The following is a 20674-nucleotide window of genomic DNA, read 5'->3' on the forward strand; positions in this document are numbered from 1 at the left end:
AAGCGGTCGTAAAAAGATATCAACCCAAGAAAAGCTCGGAGAGATGTTCTGTCAGTTGGTTGTGGTGCCCGAAGTATGGCCTCGATTTTGCTCTCGGTGGCGTGCATCCCATCGGCGTCAATTCGGTGTCCCAGGAATTCAACTGGCGTGATGCCAAAGTGGCACTTATCCTTCTTGAGGCGTAGGCCTCTCTCGCTTAGCCTGGTTAAAACTTGGTCAAGACGATGTGCGTGCTCAGAAGCATCTTTCCCGCTGATAATAATATCATCAAGGTAAACACTCACCCCGGGGATTCCGGCCAGTGTTACCTCCATCATGCGCTGGAAGATGGCAGGTGCGGCGGATACTCCGAACGGAAGCCGATTCACTTTAAACAGTCCCTTGGTCGTGTTCACCGTGAGGAGCGCTGCTGTTTCGTCGTCGACTTTTAGCTGTTGGTAGGCTTGGTACAAATCCAACGTCGAGAAGAGGGTTCCGCCGCGCAAATTCGCGAACACCTCCGCTGTAGTTGGAAGAGGGTAGGAGGCCTTCTTCGCCGCTGCGTTAACAGTGCTCCTGTAGTCACCACACACACGCAATGTTCCTGGTTGTTCCATCATTTTTCCGAACGAGGACCAGCGGTGTTGCCCAGTTGGCATGCTGTATCAGTGAGAGGATGCCCTGATGTTGCAGGCGATCAAGTTCATCTTCCATAGGCCCCTGCAGGGCAAGAGGCACAGGACGAGCCTTACAAAACTTGGGGCTTGCGTCTTCTTCCAATTCCAGGTGAATCAAGGGGCCTGTGTAGCCGTCAATGTCCTCTCTGAACACGGTGTCGAGAGGTGACTTCCCTGATCTCATCTGTTGGATGTTCCAAATGGTTGATTCCGTGGACCTGGATATGGAGAGGGGCGAACCAGTCCCGTCCTAAGAGGTTGCATCCCGCTCCTTTCATCACCAGCAACGGTAGCACGCAATCGTCTGACTTAAACTTCACCCGAACATGTGCGGTTCCCAGAACACGCAGTTCTTCTCCCGACCAAGTGCGCAAGTCGAGTGGCTCCCTTGAAAGTTGGAGGGCGTTCCTTGGCCACGCTTTGTGGTAGGTCTCCTCGCTTATCAGGGAGCGTGCAGCACCCGTGTCCACTTCAAATTGGAGGGATTTTCGCTCTACTTCTACGTCTACCTGAACTTGGGGCAGTGTGTGCGCCCATTTACTGCATGCAGCTTGTACGTGGAATCTTACAGTTTCATCATACGGTAGGGGGTTGACACTGTGCGTTTGTTGCCTGGTGTGTGCACGTGCTTCCTTTTCTTTCTTCTTGCGTGCAATGCAGGCGTCTCCGATATGGCCCACTTTGGCGCAAAAACGGCACTCTGCTGTTTTGAATTTGCACGTCGAAGGGTCGTGCCAGCCATCACATCGGTAGCAACGGCGTCGGGAAGGCGTTTTTTTGTCTTCTTGCTTGTTGGGAGTAGCCTTGTTGATCTCTCCGGAGTTCGTTGCCGCTTTGATTCCCCGCTGCTGCCTTGACGCACTCTCCGCTGATAGGGCTATATCCAAAGCACGTTGGAAAGTCAGCTCCGTTTCTGCAAAGAGGCGCTGTTGGAGATGTTCGTCGCGGATGCCGCAAACGAATCTGTCTCGCAGCATTACATCTTGTGGCAGCATTGTTGGGTTCCGTTGTGAAACGGGCTCTTGACTTCCCCCTGACGATGTCGATGTTGCAGGCGTAGCCGCTAGCACACCGAAGTTGCAGTCCACTGTCAAAATCTTGAGGGCTGCGACATAGCTGCTTATCGATTCGCCCAGTGTTACGTTGCGGGGTTGTGGGGTTTTCCTTGGGAAGAACCACACCGCTCGGCTGCTGGGTACGAACTGTTTTATTGCCAAAAAACGGCGCCTGCTCGCGAAGGCGCGGTCCGTGCGCGGCGTCCCTCGTGAAGGGAAAACGGAACCCAATCTGCCTTGTCGCTCTGGCCGCGCGGCTGAGTGACCGGAAGCCGGTGCTTGCGAGTCCCGGAGCGGCGGCACGACTATTTGCCGTAGCGGCAGTGCGTCGCCTGTAGAACATCACAACGCTCATGATGCGCTCGCGGCCGTTTCACTCGCTTGATATACATCAAAATTGGTAAGCGCAACGTGACTGTATGTCAAACAGATATGACAGGTGGTAACTTGAAAATTATGATATGCATATCATTTACGGTATGAATTACATGCCACACTCATTGTCCGATCGCGGCCGTTTCGCTAGCTTGATATACACCAAAATTGGCATTGCGTGACGCGAATGTATGACGAACATAAATGACAGGTGGTAACATGAAAACCATGGCATGCATGTCATGTATGGCATCATTTACATACCACGCTCATGGTGGACTCCCGGCCATTTCGCTGGTTTGATATACACCAAAATTGGTATTTTGCGCTGTGATTCTATGACGAACATAAATGACAGGTCCTAACGTGCGAGTTATGTTATGCATGTCATGTACGGTATGATTTACATGACACTGTTATGGTGCGCTTCCGGCCGTTTAGATAACTGGATATATACCAAAATTGGTAGGGCATGACAGGAGTGCGTGATGAACATAAATGACTGGTCATGCGTTCCTAGAGCGGCGTTCCTAGAGCCCGTTAAGCTCTCTTGGGGCTACAATACAAGTACACTAGAAAGGTACCCACTACGCCATAAATCACAATTTTTGTGAAGGTGGGAAGCACGTACTAAGCCATTATTCGTCATTCTGCGGAGAAGCGAGGCACCAGCTACACGTCTGTAAGGCATTATGTGCACTTTGTTGACGCGACGACTGATGACGATGAAGAATTATGGCTCAGCCCTTTGTAATGGGTTGGAATCTTTAAACGGCCCACCAGTTATGTAATTTGCATTGGGTGACGCCCAGTCGCTATTTCCCTCTCCCGTCATGCTGTATAACATACGTTGACGTGGGAGAGAGACGGGGGGGGGGGGGGGGGACGAAGATCTTTACTGAGACTACGAGGAAATGAATCATGCGCTTATGGGCTTCCTTGGAAACCAATACAAGTGCACCTGCGAGGAACCCACTATGCTATAAATCATTGTAATTTTACTGAGACCCCGAGGAAGTGGATCATGCGCTTATGGGCTTCCTTGGCAACCAATACAAATGCACTTGCGAGGAACCCACTACGCTATAAATCATTGTAATTTTTGAGAAGTAGGGCAGCAGGCACTGTGCCATTTTTCGTCATTCTACGGAGAGCGTTGGTACCTGCTAAACGCATGTAAGGCATTATGCGCACTTTGTTGATGCTGTGCCTGATGACGATGAAGAATTATGTCAGAGCCCTTTGTAATGGGTTGGAAGCATTCAACAACCTACTAGCTGCGCAATTCACATTGTGACGCCTGGTTAGAGAATTCGCGTTGTGCGACGCTTGGTGCTTATTTTACTCTTCTACCACGCTATATTGCATATGCTAATGTGGTTCCTTCCCGACATGAAGCCTGCACAGGACCTTTTTGCAAAGCAGTTTCAAGCACCGGCATGGCTCAGAGGTTGAATACCGGGCTCCCACGCAGAGGGCCCAGGTTCGAACCTCGTTCCATCCTGGAATTTTTTCTTATTTCGCTTTTTTTTTCTTATTTCGAGCGATACTGGTTACGAACACCGGCGGCGGCGGACAACTACGGCGCCAAAAACGGCCGGTGAAATGATCTCATAACAGCTTTCACTGTAAAATACTCTATACAGGCGTTATGTCGGGCAAGTATTTGTCTTAACATATGTAATATAGCGTGGCAAAAGAATAAAATAACAACCTGGCGTCACGCAATTCGAATTGCTCAACGAATCGGTCGTTGAATGCTTCCAAACCGTTACAAAGGCCTCAGCCATAATTCTTCATCGTCTTCAGCCACAGCACAACGTGCACATAATGGCTTATATATGTGTAGGGGGTATCACGATTCTCCGAAGAATGACGAAAAATGGCATAGTGGCTGCTTAGCTACTTCAGAAACAGCTATTATTGTATATATATATATATATATATATATATAGACACGGCCGACGTTGTGACGGAGGCCTGCCCCCCCCCCCCCCCCCCCCCCCCCCCCACTCGCGAGCAAGTTGATAAGCCATTGCGTAGTCTTTTTTGTTTCTGTGAACTATAAGTGCGCTGTCTGTTGTGACGATAGATGCACCATTGATCTCGGAAGCAGGATCAAGACACCGATGAACCACTCTGGCGCAAGAAGATGGTTGTTGGGGGAAAATACGCCCGCGTAATATTCATGACATTATAAATATTGCGTCATTCGATATTATGTGGTCTTGCCTCATTATCGCCAAACTGCTGATGCAGTACGTAATCACACGACAATGTATTGTGCGGACGCTTTGTTTAGGGCAGCTGCACTTTGAGGCATAATTGCCGCTCCAGAAAATATTCAACGAGGCTGCGTGACTGTGCTTGGAGCCAGTGCTACGAGGTTTGCCGGGTAATGCTCTATCGTTTCACCAAGATGAGCGGCTCAAGTTTTGCTACTACTTCTCTTAAAATTGCCTGCCTAAACGTCCCGTATTTACCGTTTCCCAAAATTACAAGAAAACCTCAATAAAATGGGCATTGAACTGTATAACAGAAATTTGAATGTGACGCATAAAAGCTTGTGTTAGCATAATGATGACCCATAGAAGGTACTCTTGCCTAAAGGAAAGCGAATGAACCGGCCTCCTACTGAAAGGGCAAATGAATCAATGAAAAAAACAGCATATCCACGGAGTGAATGATGATGAGTGGTCGAAGCTGCGGAGGTTCATCGGTAAACCGTGAATCTTCCGTGAATTCTGCCCAGTACATCATCACCGACGTGAGATCGGGCGCGTTTATACTAAAGGTTCGATGAGTTATGACGACTTGCAGCTCACTTTAATTTTACATGTACGCTGTGAATTTTCATTGTTTAGAAAACCATTGCTTTAGAAAACACCTTGCGTCTTTCGTTAAGCAGCTGGCGTCTTTTTCGTTTTGCTTTAGAAACATGTGGCGTTCTTTCGTTTTGTTTTTACAAAACATCTGGCGTCTTTCGTTGGTTTATTTCATCAATCAACGGCGTTTTGAACAAAATTGTTATTGTTTAATCACGCACAGGAGAAATCTCACCAGGCACTACCTTGGAGGTAAACAATGGCTACTAATGGGGAATGAGAGACAGAAGAAGTCGGCTTTTAGCTAACACTTACACTTCTACTTCTACTAACGTTTCCTACTGGAACATGCCAATGGCTGCTAATGGGGAATGAGACAGAAGAAGTCGGCTTTTAGTTAACGCGCACGCTGCGAATTTTTTATTGTTCAACAACGCACAGGAGAAATCTCCCACCGGCACGACCTTGGAAGTCAAGATCTGGTACTAGCATTAAGACTGGTTACGCACTACGACGGGGACGAACGGGTGCCGCTTTAAGGAGCTTCGCCCCGAAAAATCGCCAGGCCTGCGCGGAACACGCAGCACAGTCACAGCGAAAGCTGGAAGAGCGGCCTTTCTAGAGCTCATTGTAGACTCTCCTGGGGCAACTAATACAAGTACACATGCAAGGTAGGCGCTACGCCATAAATCACCGTAGTTTTAGGGGCGAAGCTTCTTAAGGCGGCACCCGTTCGTCCCTCGTCGTGCTCGTAGTAGTGAGTAACAAGTCTTACCCTTTGACCTCCAAGGTGGTGCCGGTGGGAGATTTCTCCTGTGCGTTGTTGAACAATAAAAAATTCGCAGCGTGCGCGTTAACTAAAAGCCGACTTCTTCTGTCTCATTCCCCATTAGCAGCCATTGGCATGTTCCAGTAGGAAACGTTAGTAGAAGTAGAAGTGTAAGTGTTAGCTAAAAGCCGACTTCTTCTGTCTCTCATTCCCCATTAGTAGCCATTGTTTACCTCCAAGGTAGTGCCTGGTGAGATTTCTCCTGTGCGTGATTAAACAATAAAAATTCACAGCGTACATGTAAAATTAAAGTGAGCTGCAAGTCGCCATGACTCTCATCGACCCTTTAGTATAAACCGGCCCGATCTCACGTCGTTGATAATGTACTGGGCGTGAAGCTGCGCGACGCCGCCGCCAAGATCCTGCCGTACGAGAGCTTCGCCCCACTCATCGTCATTTACCCCGTGGATATGCTGTGGAATTTTTTTTATCCGAACAGCGGTCTCGCACATCAGAGAGTACACTCAATGACGTGCTGGTTCTGAGATAGTGCTCACTCCCTTGACACAAAGCATCGAGCCTGCTAAAAAAAAATCGTCATTGACTTTTGAGAAAATAAATACTATGACTTTTGAAGGGTATACTGGCTTGTGCTAGTTGGTAAGAATTCGTGGTACAGTTACTTCCACACCTCTGAAGAACGAGGGAGGAACGTGTTTTACCCTTCTTAACGCATATAATACTGCGTGGCGGAATCGTAGAATCTCATGCGAATTGCGCGACGAGTGTGTGGTTTAATGCTGCCCGCCCATTACAGTGTGTGCAGGTGCGCAGGAGCGCGCGGTACCTTACGGACGCATAGTGGTACTTCGTTTGAAACGACCAATGTTACGCGCACAAACGTATCCCTCCTTGCGGCACGGTTGAAGGCGATGCGTATACAGGGCCTTAGCAATATCGCGTTCTACTCTTGAAGGCGAAGCACAAGCGTCCTCCACGTTTTTTTTTTTTTCGAACGACAGTGCAAATACATGCTACTGGCTGACCGCTGCCGAGGCGATAAAGCTAACCCATAAAATGCTGCAAGTCACGTGGTTATCCAGCGGCACGCTTAACAGCAGTACGATAGAAGTGCGCAAGCGGTCCATCAAGTGGCTTTATTTCAAATTCCGCGAGCCTTCTTTACAACGCGGAAAAAATGACTACGTGAGACGTATCGTACAGAAAACAATTCAGTCGGTCGTTTCCGAAAGTGCTCTGCAACTCTTCAGCCTGACACCGCACAGGCGTACACTGCTGACCCGAAGGTCGCGGGATCGAATCCCGGCCGCGGCGGCTGCATTTTCGATGGAGGCGAAAATGTCTGAGGCCCGTGTACTTAGATTTAGGTGCACGTTAAAGAACCCCAGGTGGTCGAAATTTCCGGAGCCCTCCACTACGGCGTCTCTCATAATCATATGGTGGTTTTGGGACGTTAAACCCCAGATATTATTATTATTATTACCGCACAGGCGTACCTCCGAACATTGTCAACATTATCTTTCTAGCAACATTGTAGGAAGGTTCTGTCAGTTAAAGATGAGTTGCCCAATAACAATGGTTACGGATTCCAAGCAACCTCTTTCAAAGAAGAGCACAAAGCTGCCTTTTAAGCGTGACAGTGCTCCTGAAGAAGTCGGAACATTTTGTTACACTTCCCCAGCAACAATGCGCCGAATTTAAACCCCTAGAAAGGTCGCTTCTGCATTTAACGCGCACTTCCAAAAATAACAGCACGGAGCTAGGTAGCATGGAGCACGTGACGGTGTACACGAAAAGGGACGGAGTGCGTGCTTTTGCCATTTTTTCTTACAAAGTCACGTTGCCTTTCTCCTGTGTTTTCATTTTCAGACTGATCCGGAGTAGCATGCTGTGCTTCGACGAGTTATTCAGGTCCGATTGCGAGATGGACAAGAAGACGGCTAAGGCGGCCTTCATGAAAGGAGAGAACATCCTGCTCGCCCTCGAAGGCTGCAGCTCATCGGCTGCGTCACACTTGCTTTCGCAGTTGCTCGTGCTTGGCGCGGTGGTTGCAGCTCTTTCGCGTTATATGAACAAGTAGTGTAGATGAACAGCCGTCTTTGCGGGGTGCTTTCATAGCAGTCACAGATCCTGCACTACAGTCGGTCAAAGTCTAAGAATAACTGCAGGCGCCACCCACAACCGCCACTGTCCCACTCAGAGAGAACTTGCATGGACTTTCCGTCCAATATCATTTGCCCATTTCCATGACGTCAAGCACTATTCGCGGGGTTCAGTTAGTCGTTGTGCCCATACAAACACGTTCGTGTCGCTGGTTTGAAGAAGAAAACTTCAACGTCCTGGAAAATTTCTTCCGAGATTTTGACATCACTGCTTTGCCAAAGGCCATATTTTGGGTAGGAACGACGAACCTTTAGTTTTTTATATGCGCGGTGCTTACATTAGCAGAGAAGTTGTACTTATCGTTCGAAAGAAGACCAGCTTGCGCGACTCTCTTACTTAGGGGATTGACAAGCACGCCGAGCTTTCGTGAGTGAAGCTTGTGTTGTATCTTAGGTTGCATAAGCGATTACTGCAGCAACAACCACAACAACCAACGGCTACAACACAGCAGCAGTCAGTACAGCAAAATCAACTCTCATGTTGTGTTGCACACCGCGAACGTTTCTTTTTCGGCGCTCAGCGCTAACATCGAAGTTGGAACTGATTGAGATGTCTTGTTTTTCGTTACACTGTACGCCGAAGCGCTTATACATGCGTATCGACACTGTTGCTGATGTATATTTGTTTCCAGAAGCTTTTCCCCAGTTTAAAAGCTGCACCATTGTTCTTGTTCCAAGCGATTCAAAGTGTCCTTCTTAGTGATGTTGACTGTGTTTTCGTTAAACACCATAGAGCACGGAACGCATCATAGTCACTCAGCGCCTGTGATGTGATTCGGTGCCGCCCGTTTTGAAGTGACTGTGCCTTTTTTTAGGCGAATGTATCGCTGCTGGGGCACCACCGCGCATATGCCGGTCATTTCACAGCCTCAATTCACTGCCGCACTGCTGTTGTCTCTGTCTCGGCTTTGGGAAACGGCTGAGAATTGAACTCGAAATAAAAGAGTCATTAATTAAGCGGACTTATTCTCTGTCTGAATAAATGAAATTAGTGAGATAAAATATCTGTTTGGCATCGCCGGTCTGTACACCTTCTTAATTGATGGCATATACATCACTTTTTTTCACTTATCTACAGCAGAGATTGTTACAGACAGGCACTTACCACAATCCAAACTTTATTAGCAAGATATATCCACAAAGAGAGTTACAAATCAATTGCGAGAAGTGCAATGGCATCATTACTCTGCATCATATGTTTTGGCAGTGTCCTGTGGCTTTCACAGACTGTGACAACGAAAGACACTGGTGGCAAAGAGTCTTTCACAGTGGAGCTCTTTCAGATCAAATACAGGCCGTCCGGTAGGCCCACGATATGGCGGTAAGGTTAAACCTTACTGCCCCGACGTGGGAGCCGCCTGCGTCAACCTAGGGGTTGATCTCCAGGACCAGAATAGAGTTCATCATACCATCTGCAGCAGAGCTACGAAAAAAATCACAGCATATCCACGGAGTGAATGATGATGAGTGGGCGAAGCTGCGGAGGTTCATCGGTAAACCGTGAATCTTCCGTGAATTCTGCCCAGTACATCATCACCGACGTGAGATCGGGCGCGTTTATACTAAAGGTTCGATGAGTTATGACGACTTGCAGCTCACTTTAATTTTACATGTACGCTGTGAATTTTCATTGTTTAGAAAACCATTGCTTTAGAAAACACCTTGCGTCTTTCGTTAAGCAGCTGGCGTCTTTTTCGTTTTGCTTTAGAAACATGTGGCGTTCTTTCGTTTTGTTTTTACAAAACATCTGGCGTCTTTCGTTGGTTTATTTCATCAATCAACGGCGTTTTGAACAAAATTTTTATTGTTTAATCACGCACAGGAGAAATCTCACCAGGCACTACCTTGGAGGTAAACAATGGCTGCTAATGGGAATGAGAGACAGAAGAAGTCGGCTTTTAGCTAACACTTACACTTCTACAGAGACAGAAGAATTCGGCTTTTAGTTAACGCGCACGCTGCGAATTTTTTATTGTTCAACAACGCACAGGAGAAATCTCCCACCGGCACCACCTTGGAGGTCAAAGGGTAAGACTTGTTACTCACTACTACGAGCACGACGAGGGACGAACGGGTGCCGCCTTAAGGAGCTTCGCCCCTAAAATACATGGCTCCCCGTCATACATGGCCCTCCGTCATAGGAATCGGTAAAACACGAAAGCGAAACGTGTCTACACAGAAGTAGTGTTTATATTCTGTGGTGATATATGAGAGCTTGTACAATGTCTGTTCGTGTTTGGCAGCTATAGCACCGATTGGCGTGAATGCACACACGTTGACGCCTAGTTCTTAGCTTGAGCCGCAAACGCGTGCGTCCCGCTGGCCTCTGTCTCGCTCCACCAAGGCACGACATTCGCCTGTCGAAATCGTGTCATTTCTGCAGCACGTATTGCAGCAGTTTTTTTAGTCGGTTCTCTCGAAACCGAACTAGTCGGCGGCGGAGAAATCCCGTTGGTGCATGTGGAAGCTGCTAGGGTGCGTCTAGGGTGCCTCGGCGACACCAGCGTGGCCAGTGTCCCTTGCTTGCAGGGGCGTAGCGAGGGGGGGGGGGGGGGTTCAACTCCCCCCCCCCGGAAATTTTTCAGTTTTGCTTGCGTATATATACATGCGCACATACAAACGCACGCACGAACATACATAAAGTATGATTGAACCCCTCCCCCCCCCCGAAAAATTTCTGGCTACGCCCCTGCTTGCTGGCATCGAGACGCTTTAACCATGACCTCCATTATCGCGCGCAATCTCGGAGTAAGCGGTAGTAAGTGTCGATCGTGATGCATTACTTCTTTCTTCTCTCACAGACGGCGGCACCGCCCCCGCTCCGCCCCGCCTATCTACACCACCAACAGAGAGCACCTTGCGAGAGAGAATGCGTGAAAGATATAAGGCGCGTTCGTGAGGTGTCCAGTGTCTGCCAAGGTAGCTTTGTTGGTTTAGCGTCGGGCGCTTACCGTCGCGGCCGCAGCGTCCTGGTTTCGATTCCCAGCGCCGGATCTTGGTTTTTTTTCTTTCTCACCCGTTGGCGTCCATTTTATGGACGTTACATCCGGTGACGGATGTATTTGGTGGACCCCGCATAAAACATTTTCGTGGTAAAAAAATTCAGGAGTCGTTCCCTGATCGGGAAAATGGGGACAAGCGAAGCTTGGCATGTGCTTCGCTGACGTGCTACGTTTCTTTCTTTCACACAATGCTCCCTCCTAACTTTTCCTCCCTCCGTGTCGGCCATCCGGCCTCCACCCACATGCTTAGCAGCGCAACACTTCTGTTGCTGCAGGCAACAACGGCGGTCATGCGTTCGTATCTAGCGGCAACAATTAAATGTGGCAACGTGAAATGACAAACCACCTCGATAAAGATCAGATTGCCATATAAGAAATATGATTGCCATATGATCAAAGAACACACATTGAACGATGCGCACAGTTAGCCCTCTACGTACTGTGGCTTCATTTTCATCCACCGCACTGGGTATTACTTAGGGGTTCAACACAATGTTTTACGAGATGTTAGACGTGTCGTGTTGCGTCAGCAATCACTGAAAGGAAGCAGTTTTTCTGTTGTCATGCCAATAATTAACCGTTTCATGCGCATTGAACCGCCGCAAAATCGCAGAGAGTCCATGAGGTACCGGGTTCGATTCCCTGTGCCGACGGGGAAACCAACGGTTTTTTCTAATGGGTTGAGGAATATTATGCCCTTTCGCTTGATTGTTTTCGCGTAGTCATTTCGGAAGGTGGCACCATGAAAATCCGCGAAGGCTTCGGGACGAATCTTTACCCAACACAGCCTTAGTGGAGCATCCGCCGCTGCTGTAGGAGTCTGAGAATTGCTTCTTCCCAGTACTTGCCGGCAAAATAAGTTTGCGCGAGCAGCAGTGTGCGCGGCCGAGCGCACACGCTGGCCTCACGCTTTGAGGCATTGGAATTAATCTGCGGCGTAGGCAAAGCTGGGCAAACATAAATATCCTCACGGCTTTTATGTGATCTGCGCTGTGAAGGAAGTATTGTTCTTCTTCGGAGATGTCAGTGCACGAATTGGCTAGAGAAGCGCGATCTCGGGCTTATGCGGTAGAGCGGTAATGAATGAATGACTCATGAACTTTATTTAAAACTAGTCCGGCAGTTTCCTTCAGGCGAGCTTGGGGGAAAAGGGCATTAACCCATGTCCCCTCCCATCCTCCGTCGATGATGTTGGCGCGGAGCCTCAGGTGACGGCTCGAAGTCCTTGGATCCGGGCGGCAGTTCCGGTTTGCCGGACGGCCCAGAGCCATAGTCGGCCGCTGGTGAGTGCCACCTCCCAGCGGCAGCGAGGCCGACGGGACGGTAAGGTTTAAATGCATTAAAGGGACACTAATGTGAAACAATAAATCGGTTTACATTGATAAACTGCACACCAGACCCGTAGCCAGGGGGGGGGGGGGCAGCGGGCCCGGGCCCCGTCGAAATTTTGATGACACATCGTGTTTTATCGAAAATAAATCATGAAACTAGGAATTTTTCTCATATAGTCAAGGCTTTCAGCAAGTGGGACTCCCCCCCCCCCCCGCCCCTGAAAAGAATTCCTAGCTACGGGTCTGCTGCACATTGAAAACTTTAATGACGTTAGTTTCATTAATATGTTTTTTTTTAATAAGGGCAAAATAAAGATCGAAGTTTCATTTTCAGATCTTGCGCCGAAATCTCAAAGCGTCTTTCAAAGTGTCTTTTTCCTATTTAGGTGATATTAGCTCGACGAAATTGCCTGAAACTTGGTACGTAAAGTCTCTGGTCCCCTCAGAGGACAGTCTACTTCTTTTTTACCGATTATATACTACGTAGGCCTTTGTGGACGCCGTCAAAATCTACGACGTCACGGCGACTGGTGCGGAAACTTCAAACTGGCGTCACGACCCGCATTTTATCGCTTACCAAGCGTGTTCTCGCGGTAAGCGGGGTGATTTTGGTATTGTGATCGAGTGATTTACTAGTACGAGAAAAATCAATTTTCTCTTTAGTGTCCATTTAAAGAATTGCTACATGTATTGAGTCCACTTTCGCATTGCGAAATCAGGAGAAGTGTATTTAGTTTATACCTTTAGACGATGTCCGAGGCTCTTACTGCAGGCCTGGCAGTCGGCACTGCAGACGTGCACTGAACGTCAGGGCCGGTCGATTCGTTCGACGCTGAACCATAGACGTATCCGCCTAAGAGCAGCGCTTAGCGCCGAGAACTCACATCCGTCGCATGCACTTTAATGGAACTCCTTCCCGAGTGATTTCGATCCGCACCGATCATCATTATTCCATCAAAGATCGAATCGATCAAGTCGCTGCAGTGACCGCGGCTGCACACTCCCCAAGGCATGGACGCCAGAGTTTCGGGCGCACTTACTTGGTTTTTTTTCTTTATTTACTTATTGTTTTGTGTTCTTGCGATAAGAAAAGTTCCAGTGCTTTCCTTGCTGCATAACATTGGACAAGAGCGGCAACCTATTACAGGAATACAGACAGCGAGAGACGAGAAAGAAAAAATTCGGCAGACCCCACGTACCGTGGGAGTCGATGTTTGCGAAGCATGCGGCGGGTAGGTGACTGTGGCGTAACTTTTTTTAACTGAACGACACCTTACAAAATGACGCTAAAGATCTGTATATATTTTACACGCACACATATATATGTTGAAGAGCCGCATATGTGTTATATAACCAGTTGTTTACGGTTGGGTAACGTAGCCAATGGCAACGTGGGTATTACCAAAACCAGAAGCGGTAAGCTGATGTGTAGTGCTTATACGTGTCCCGAAAACGCACGCACGTTTCACGAACACGTGTGCATGTGTGCAAGAAGTTCTTGACAGTTCTTGAACAAGGGCATCATCACCATGATCAGTGAGCACCAACAGCTGGTCATGACTTATTATAGGATCCGGTCGTGATCGTGGTGACGAGGGGTCCATGTGTAATGAAGTATGTGGTATAGTAGAGCTGTTAGAATTCGTGGATGCCTCGGTCATTTCGTCGACAAATTATCTGTCGACAGAGCCAGCGACATGTCCGAACCTGTACCCACCCTTCGTGTTGGTGAGGTATAGGCCGTCGAGGCTGGTAGGCCTGGATAGTGCTACGTAGACCAACTTCAGTGGATGGTGTTTGTCGTATTCGTAGATTACCTGGGCGTATGTGGCCTACGTAGCCTAGTCTACAAAGCGGCTGCAATTAATCTGGCATCATCCTCGGTCAGCATGAGGCCATCGCCCAGCCTCGTAAGAAATGAAGTGGACACTGCGTCGTTCTGGTGGACGAAGTGCACTTTACTGTGCGGTGATGTGGATATCATATGTAACTTTCGTTAATGTATTCCTCCAGGGTCGAGCAATGCTTCCATATAGCTTGCTGAATCATAGGAATACAAACGTAATGTTTATTAGACTGCTATAAAAGAGGAGTCAACACTGGAACTACAGACGTTAATCTGATATGACGCCTGTATCGTAGGAGTACACATCGTAGGAGTATCATGTAGTGTTTATTGCTTTCTTGTAAAATTAGATAGCCAGCACCACAACCACAATTGACGTGACACCGATATTACGCCTGCGTAGGCTGTTTTTCAAAGCCACTTTATAGACCTGGCATGGCTCAGTGGTAGAATACCTGATTGCCACGCAGAATGCTTGGGTTCGATTCCTGCTGGGATCCTAATTTTTATTATTTCCATTCGCTGAGTCAACGCTGCCGATGTTGGTTTTCCTTAACGCTCTAGCATTTAAGTTACCAACGTCTGTTCTCGCCGTTCCTGGGTAGATATAAACTGTCAATCACCTGTGGCGCATACCCGTACACCGCGGCCCGTGGTAAACGGGTATGTGCCACACGTGTCTAGTGGAAAGGGTTTGACGACGTACGCGACAGGATTTTAACGTTATTCATGTCATGACCCGGCAGTCGTATTCGTCAAATCCTCTTACCCTCTCATGCAAGTTTGGGTCTACAGCAACTTAAGGAGGCGATCATGAGAGCACCCAGACGTAGGCGGCTAGATAGATAGATAGATAGATACGTAGATAGAAACGCTCAAGGTGCCACAGGTTCGCTAAGAAATGCTTCGCATTTAAAACAGGGAGGTCAACCTGGCACTAATAACCTGTTTGCGACCCTACACGTAGGTGGGGAAGCAGTGGCTGTAAAGAGGACAAAGAGAGATCTAAACTAAGAAAAGCAAAAGAAAAGAAAAATTACACCATCTCCCGCTAAAGGGGACCATGTGCCGATGCGAAGCCGGAGCACTTGCACGATCGCGTTCCGTTGGCGTTCGTTGGGCATGCTACCGACCTCGCGTCGTGGAACGCGAAGAGGGACGCTACGCGCGTCGTATCTTCCATCTAGCCTGGCCGTTAATTCTCACAGGGCGAGCGGGGAACGCGGTCGACAGGCGGGCGAGAGGGGGACAGCGTAGGAGAGGAGAGAGAAGGGGAGGGTACGCGCATGCGCTCGAGCTCATCGCGGCGTTGCGCAGGAGAGAATTTCGGCATGTCTAGCCCGCGTTTCAGAGGAAGAGTGGAAAGGGGGAGGGGAGAGGAGAAGTGGAGAGGGAAATGAGAGAGGGAAAGGGGAGGGAAATGGGAGAGGGTGAGTGGAGAGGGGGAAGGGGAGAGTGAAATTGGAGAGGGAAAGGGCAGAGGGTGAGTGGAGAGGGGGAATGGTGAGGGGGAGTGGAGAGGATTGTGTGGGGAGGGTATGCGCATGCGCAGTAAGGGTGGTCACGCCGCACACCACCACCACCACCGGATTGAGCTCCGCCTTAAGATACTTCGCATCTAAAAGAACGCGCAAGCGAACACACAGGTAGGGCGTTCCAGTCAGTCGTTCACGCCATAGAGTTTCCTACAATACTTACTAGAGGGAACTCTGACGCTAGTGTCTATGGGAGCTGCAACGCATGGCGCTTCAGCCAGCATGGGAATGATGGGTAGTACACGGATTTGTCTAAACTTCATTCTTTCGGCTCCGTTTGGCTCCGCGTCGCCTGCATCCGCTTAGTCGCAAGACGAAGTTCAGCAAAAGTCAGCAGTTCCACTTCACCACTTTAACCTTTTTAGGCTCACTAATTCAAATCTGGTCACGAAGTTCACAACTATCCATTCTTTTACTCGAAAGAAAAACCGAAACACAGCAATAAACAAAGGCACAAGTACGTTCGAAGCCCGCAAGCACAAAGACTAGGCAAGTCCGTTTATTACCCATCATTCCCACGGTGGCTGAACGATCGAAGCGCCAGAGTCCCCTCTAGTAAATTTTAGGAAACTCTATGGTTCACACAGATCGGTGGAACGTAGAGAGCGCTGTAGTACTTGCACAGCCTTCTTTTGCGACGTTAAGTCCTTTCTTTGGCATTAGATTTTAAGGCGAGAGCCTTAAATGCCTCATCAAACGCGAAAATTGACCGGCGTCCCGCGTCGGCGGCGTCAACACGCGTGATGCAAAAAAATTATCACGTGTTAACGTCACCATGTCACGTCATCATGACGTCACCGACCGCCAAAATCTGTGACGTCATTTTGACGTCAAGTCACATGACGACGTCATCACATGGCATCGTAGCTTGGTCAACGGTGGGCCGGTCACGGAGGCGGCGCACAACCAGGTGAGGTGCCTCCGATCCTGGAGGGAATGCAAAACCACGTTAGGTGCAGAAAGCTTTCGGAGGGTGGCGGGGCAGAGAGAAAGCGGCGTCACCGTTGTCGGCGTAACCGATAGAGCGAAGGAGGACGAAAGAGAGTGAACGCGGAGCGCTGCGAGCCGCTCTGTTAGCGTCTGCAATGCCTCGTGCCTGCTCACGCTTCTTGAGACAGCGCAGCGCATGCCTCCCGCGCACGGGCACGAGAAATTGGGTTCAACTTCGCGGCTTGAGAGAAGAAGACGTGCGTCGGTCGAATGGACACTTTGTGTGTGGAACGCTCTAGAGGGCTCTTAGATTTTACATCTAGTTTTCTGGGCACAAGTTCGCCCATAAAAAACAAGTTTTAGAGCGCAGCTCTTAGGCGCCAGTTCCTGCGTTGAGCGGCGTCGGCGTCGTCGTAACCGGCAGAGCGAACGAGGACGAAAGAAAGCGAACGAGGAGCGCAGCGGAGGATGAAAAACGGCGATAACGAGGAGAGCGCGAGGAGGAGGGAACGACAGTGCCGAGACGACAGGTACCGGGCGGCGCCACAGTAGTGCGCACCGTCGTGCGATCGCCGATGAGGTTCGCACTACAGTATGCGACGAGGGCGTACACCGATGCCATACATGTAAATAAAGCGCTGCATGAACGGAGGTCTGTCTGCGGCGGCTGTTGTGGAACGTGCCCACACGCTGCCTACCGCAGTCTCCCGGTTGGCGAGGCAGTCGCGCCTCAACTTATCGCAAGATCAAAACACCTAAACAGCTGCGCTCAGAATTCGCATTAGGCAGTATCGTTATCGTCGGTGAATTTTTCCTCCGACAGAGGTTGGTCGTCAAAATTGTTGAGCGCTTGTTGAAGCGATTGTCTCTGTGTATTGTGTCGCATTTACCAATGCGCATGCGTACCGTGTAGGTGGCCGACACCGCAGTCTATGAACACTGCGACGATGAAGACACCATTAGACATATTACGTGCGACTACCCGCACTACTAAAAGAATAAAAGCGCCACAAGCAGCCATCATGTAGCCATGAGCAACTCAAATCACTGCAGCAAATTTGTAGCGCACTATTACGTGCCACAAGAATCCGAACAGTAGAAGACGACGATGACACTCCAAGCACGAGATGGCTGCGCCTGTTCCTGTTCGCGTCTGTCGAAAGGGCTTCGGATGAAAAAATATAGAATTTGTGGACTCCCAGCATCGACGTTCGTCTGTCTATTTCCACAAAGTCAAAGATGACAAGAACACCGATGCACAGCGCAGCAAGGTCGTGTCTTGCTACGGACGCCGCACGAAGACAGGCTGACGATGGTCAAATTTCACTGAGCCGTCTCGTAGTCTCTGTGGTTATAGAGTTGTGACATTTGAGTGTTGTGTCTTTTGATAGAAAAAAAATACTGGTCAAGAGCAACCATTCAGGCCGCTTAGCGTTGCAGTCTTACTAACCACCAGGGGGCGTCTGGGCCCTTCCTGCTTCACGGCCTGTTCTTGTATATCCATTCATATAAATTTTAGTTGTCGTTCACCTCCGCGAAAAATCCTTATCTTTGTTGAGACGGTGGATGCGGCTGTGCAGTTTGCGCCAACGTCCACCGCAACCGGGCTCCTTGTATTTGCGGTAAGTTCGTTCCATTGCTTATTTAGCAGAGATTATTTCATTAATTCGCGCTTTAAAAACAGATTTCTGATTCACGCCTGATTTGCCCCGTAAAAGACGAGCGAGGCTTCATGGGCGTGCACACGGAGGAAGGCGCAAAGAATTGCGCAAAGAGTGGGTGTTTTAAAGGCCCACCCGTTGCATATTTAATCATCATGTTTAATCATCACCAGCTGCAAAAGCATCAACAAAGTGAGCAGCTGCGTAGGTTCGCGTGTTGCCTTACGGACGCCTAGTGGGCCCTTCGCTGATTCGCAAAAGGAAGAATTAAGCCGTAGTGGGCACTTAACAACTGTGCTTGCGGTAGGCATTCTCGGATAGTCTTAAACGGCAAATTTTACGCGCACAGTCGTTCGTTTCCTTACGGTACGCTTGAGGCATGCACCGCGTACCGAAGCCAGGCTGGCAGTTGAGAAGGCGATGCGCACGGGGCCCGATTAATTCATCATTTCAATAGAAAATTTGGTGCGGCAAAGTGTTTCCGCCTCGACGTTGCACGAGTTCGCGTGCGAAGACGACAGTTGCCTGACTGTCATAGCATTTCTATATAAACACATTTATTTTCTAAAGAAAAACGCCCTGTAGAATCCTTATAACTTGCAGGCGGTGCTACATTAGCCAAACTGGGCTATGTTCCAAAGAAAGAGTACAGCCTCGTCCATGTCTGTGTAGAGCGCGCGAGCAGCCGGCTTTGCTCTGCTGGGGCAACACCTTGCGGTGGTCGCGGGGCCTAACGTGGCGTGCCCAGGGGCATGCCCGGCCTAATAGACATGCAGACTGATACGCAAGGGTGGCAAAGGTGAAGAATGCCGTTGTTGAATTAAATATGCACTCGGCCTCAGGGCGCTTGCCGCATCTCGATGCCAACGAATGACGCCTTTGGGCCGATAACTCGCACTCGGCTCTTTCAGAACAAACATGAGAACAAACGATGCGCGCTTTGTGGCCATTACGAGATACGCGGTCACGTGAAAGCGTGATAACCTCGGATGGTGCGCACAGCCGGTGAAACAAAAGGCGCTTACCGTCATCATTTCTGGTTGAAAGCAACGTGCGCAGATATGCATGTCTATGACGCCGCGCATGCTCCTGAGCAGACCACGTCAGAGCCCGCAACAGCCGCAAGGTGCCGCCCCGCAGGGCAAAGCCGGCTGCTCGCGCGCTCTACAAAGAAGTGAACGCGGCTGTACATCAGCATGCGTACTCGCTCAAAGGGTCGGTCAGTTACCATCCTGCCGGTCATTGCCAGAATTGCAGTTGCAAACCCCCTCTTTACTGAATGCAGTCTACTAGGGACGTGCAGTGCATGTGATTGGCTAGCGAGATCACGTGTTATCCTGAATCCGCCGCTAGATTTGAAATACGCGCTTACACTTGACAGGACAAAGCGAAATGACGTGACCTCATGCAATGACGTTTCGGCGAATGATACGACATGGTTACTATGGCCTAAAAGGAGACGGGGACGAGAAGAAGAAACACGGGACCTTCTCGTCCCCGTCTCCTTTGACGCTAGTAACCGTGTCATACTATTCTCGATACTAACTAGCCCAACTTTGGATCTTAACTGTCTCGGCGAACGCCTTGCGTCACGATCGATTTGCCGCAGGCAGAGCCGGAATCCTGCCGAGTATGCGCTCCCTGATATCTATATACATGACCCTTTTACGCGCCCAGGGGCCTCGCCTTGGTTTATTACAATTCATGTAAGTATATAATTCATATTGCTTTTTTTAGCGCAAAAAACGACACCACAAGAAAGAAGACGGAACGCAGCGCTACTCTCAACTGACATGGTTTATTGCGTCACTCCACTCTTTATAGCAGCCAGATACCGGTAGGACATGCGCCGTGCACCCTATGCGCACAAACACCACACCTTGGACACCTGAGCGCAATCATGAAAGCGCATCCAAAAAGCAAAATTCAGCAGAAAACAAGGTAATGGACGGCACACTAATGCACTGCGACCCCAATGATTGAATGAAAAAAGCTTCCGATAATTCTCGGGCGGTGGTGTCACGACTCTTCTTTAAGATAGTGGTTAGTCTAAACAAGGCTTGACAATTGCATTTTTTGCAGTGTTGAGCTAAATGTGAGCTTGTACCAGTCGGCAGGGATCGCTCATGTTCTTTAAGGCGCTCATTCACACAGCGGCCTGACTGACCTACATACACTTTGCCACAAGAGAGTGGAATCTTGTAGACCACCCCTACGCTGCACTCGACAAACTTCTGGTGTCTCTTTTCACATTGCGGCTTTTTGTTTTCTTTACAAACACGCCTGCACAACATAGACAGTTTCCGGGGGGCAGAAAATACAACCGGGATTTGGTACCTAGTGGCCACATTCTTAAGATTGTGAGCCACTTTATGGCAATACGGCACTACTACTGGCTTCTTCTCTGTGTCGTTTCTACACTTCTGGCGCTTGCCTTTCAGCTTCTGAAGCAAAACTTCAGAGACCGACGTCACAACCACACTTGGGTAACGCGCATCCTGCAACC

General features: G+C 49.2%; 1 protein-coding gene across 2 annotated transcripts in view; it reads left to right on the forward strand.

Moving 5' to 3' along the window:
• The window catches only part of LOC119372085 (uncharacterized), a 39351-nt gene extending 30534 nt beyond the window's left edge, over positions 1–8817 (forward strand). For both annotated transcript variants that reach the window (XM_037642539.2, XM_037642538.2), the window contains one exon: positions 7571–8817. In XM_037642539.2, coding sequence (XP_037498467.1) covers positions 7571–7781 — 211 coding nt within the window. In that variant the 3' untranslated portion in view covers positions 7782–8817. The remainder of the gene's footprint in view (positions 1–7570) is intronic.
• Positions 8818–20674: the final 11857 nt, after the last annotated feature.

The sequence above is a fragment of the Rhipicephalus sanguineus genome, chromosome 10, assembly GCF_013339695.2.
Source record: "Rhipicephalus sanguineus isolate Rsan-2018 chromosome 10, BIME_Rsan_1.4, whole genome shotgun sequence".
Taxonomy (NCBI): Eukaryota; Metazoa; Arthropoda; class Arachnida; order Ixodida; family Ixodidae; genus Rhipicephalus; species Rhipicephalus sanguineus.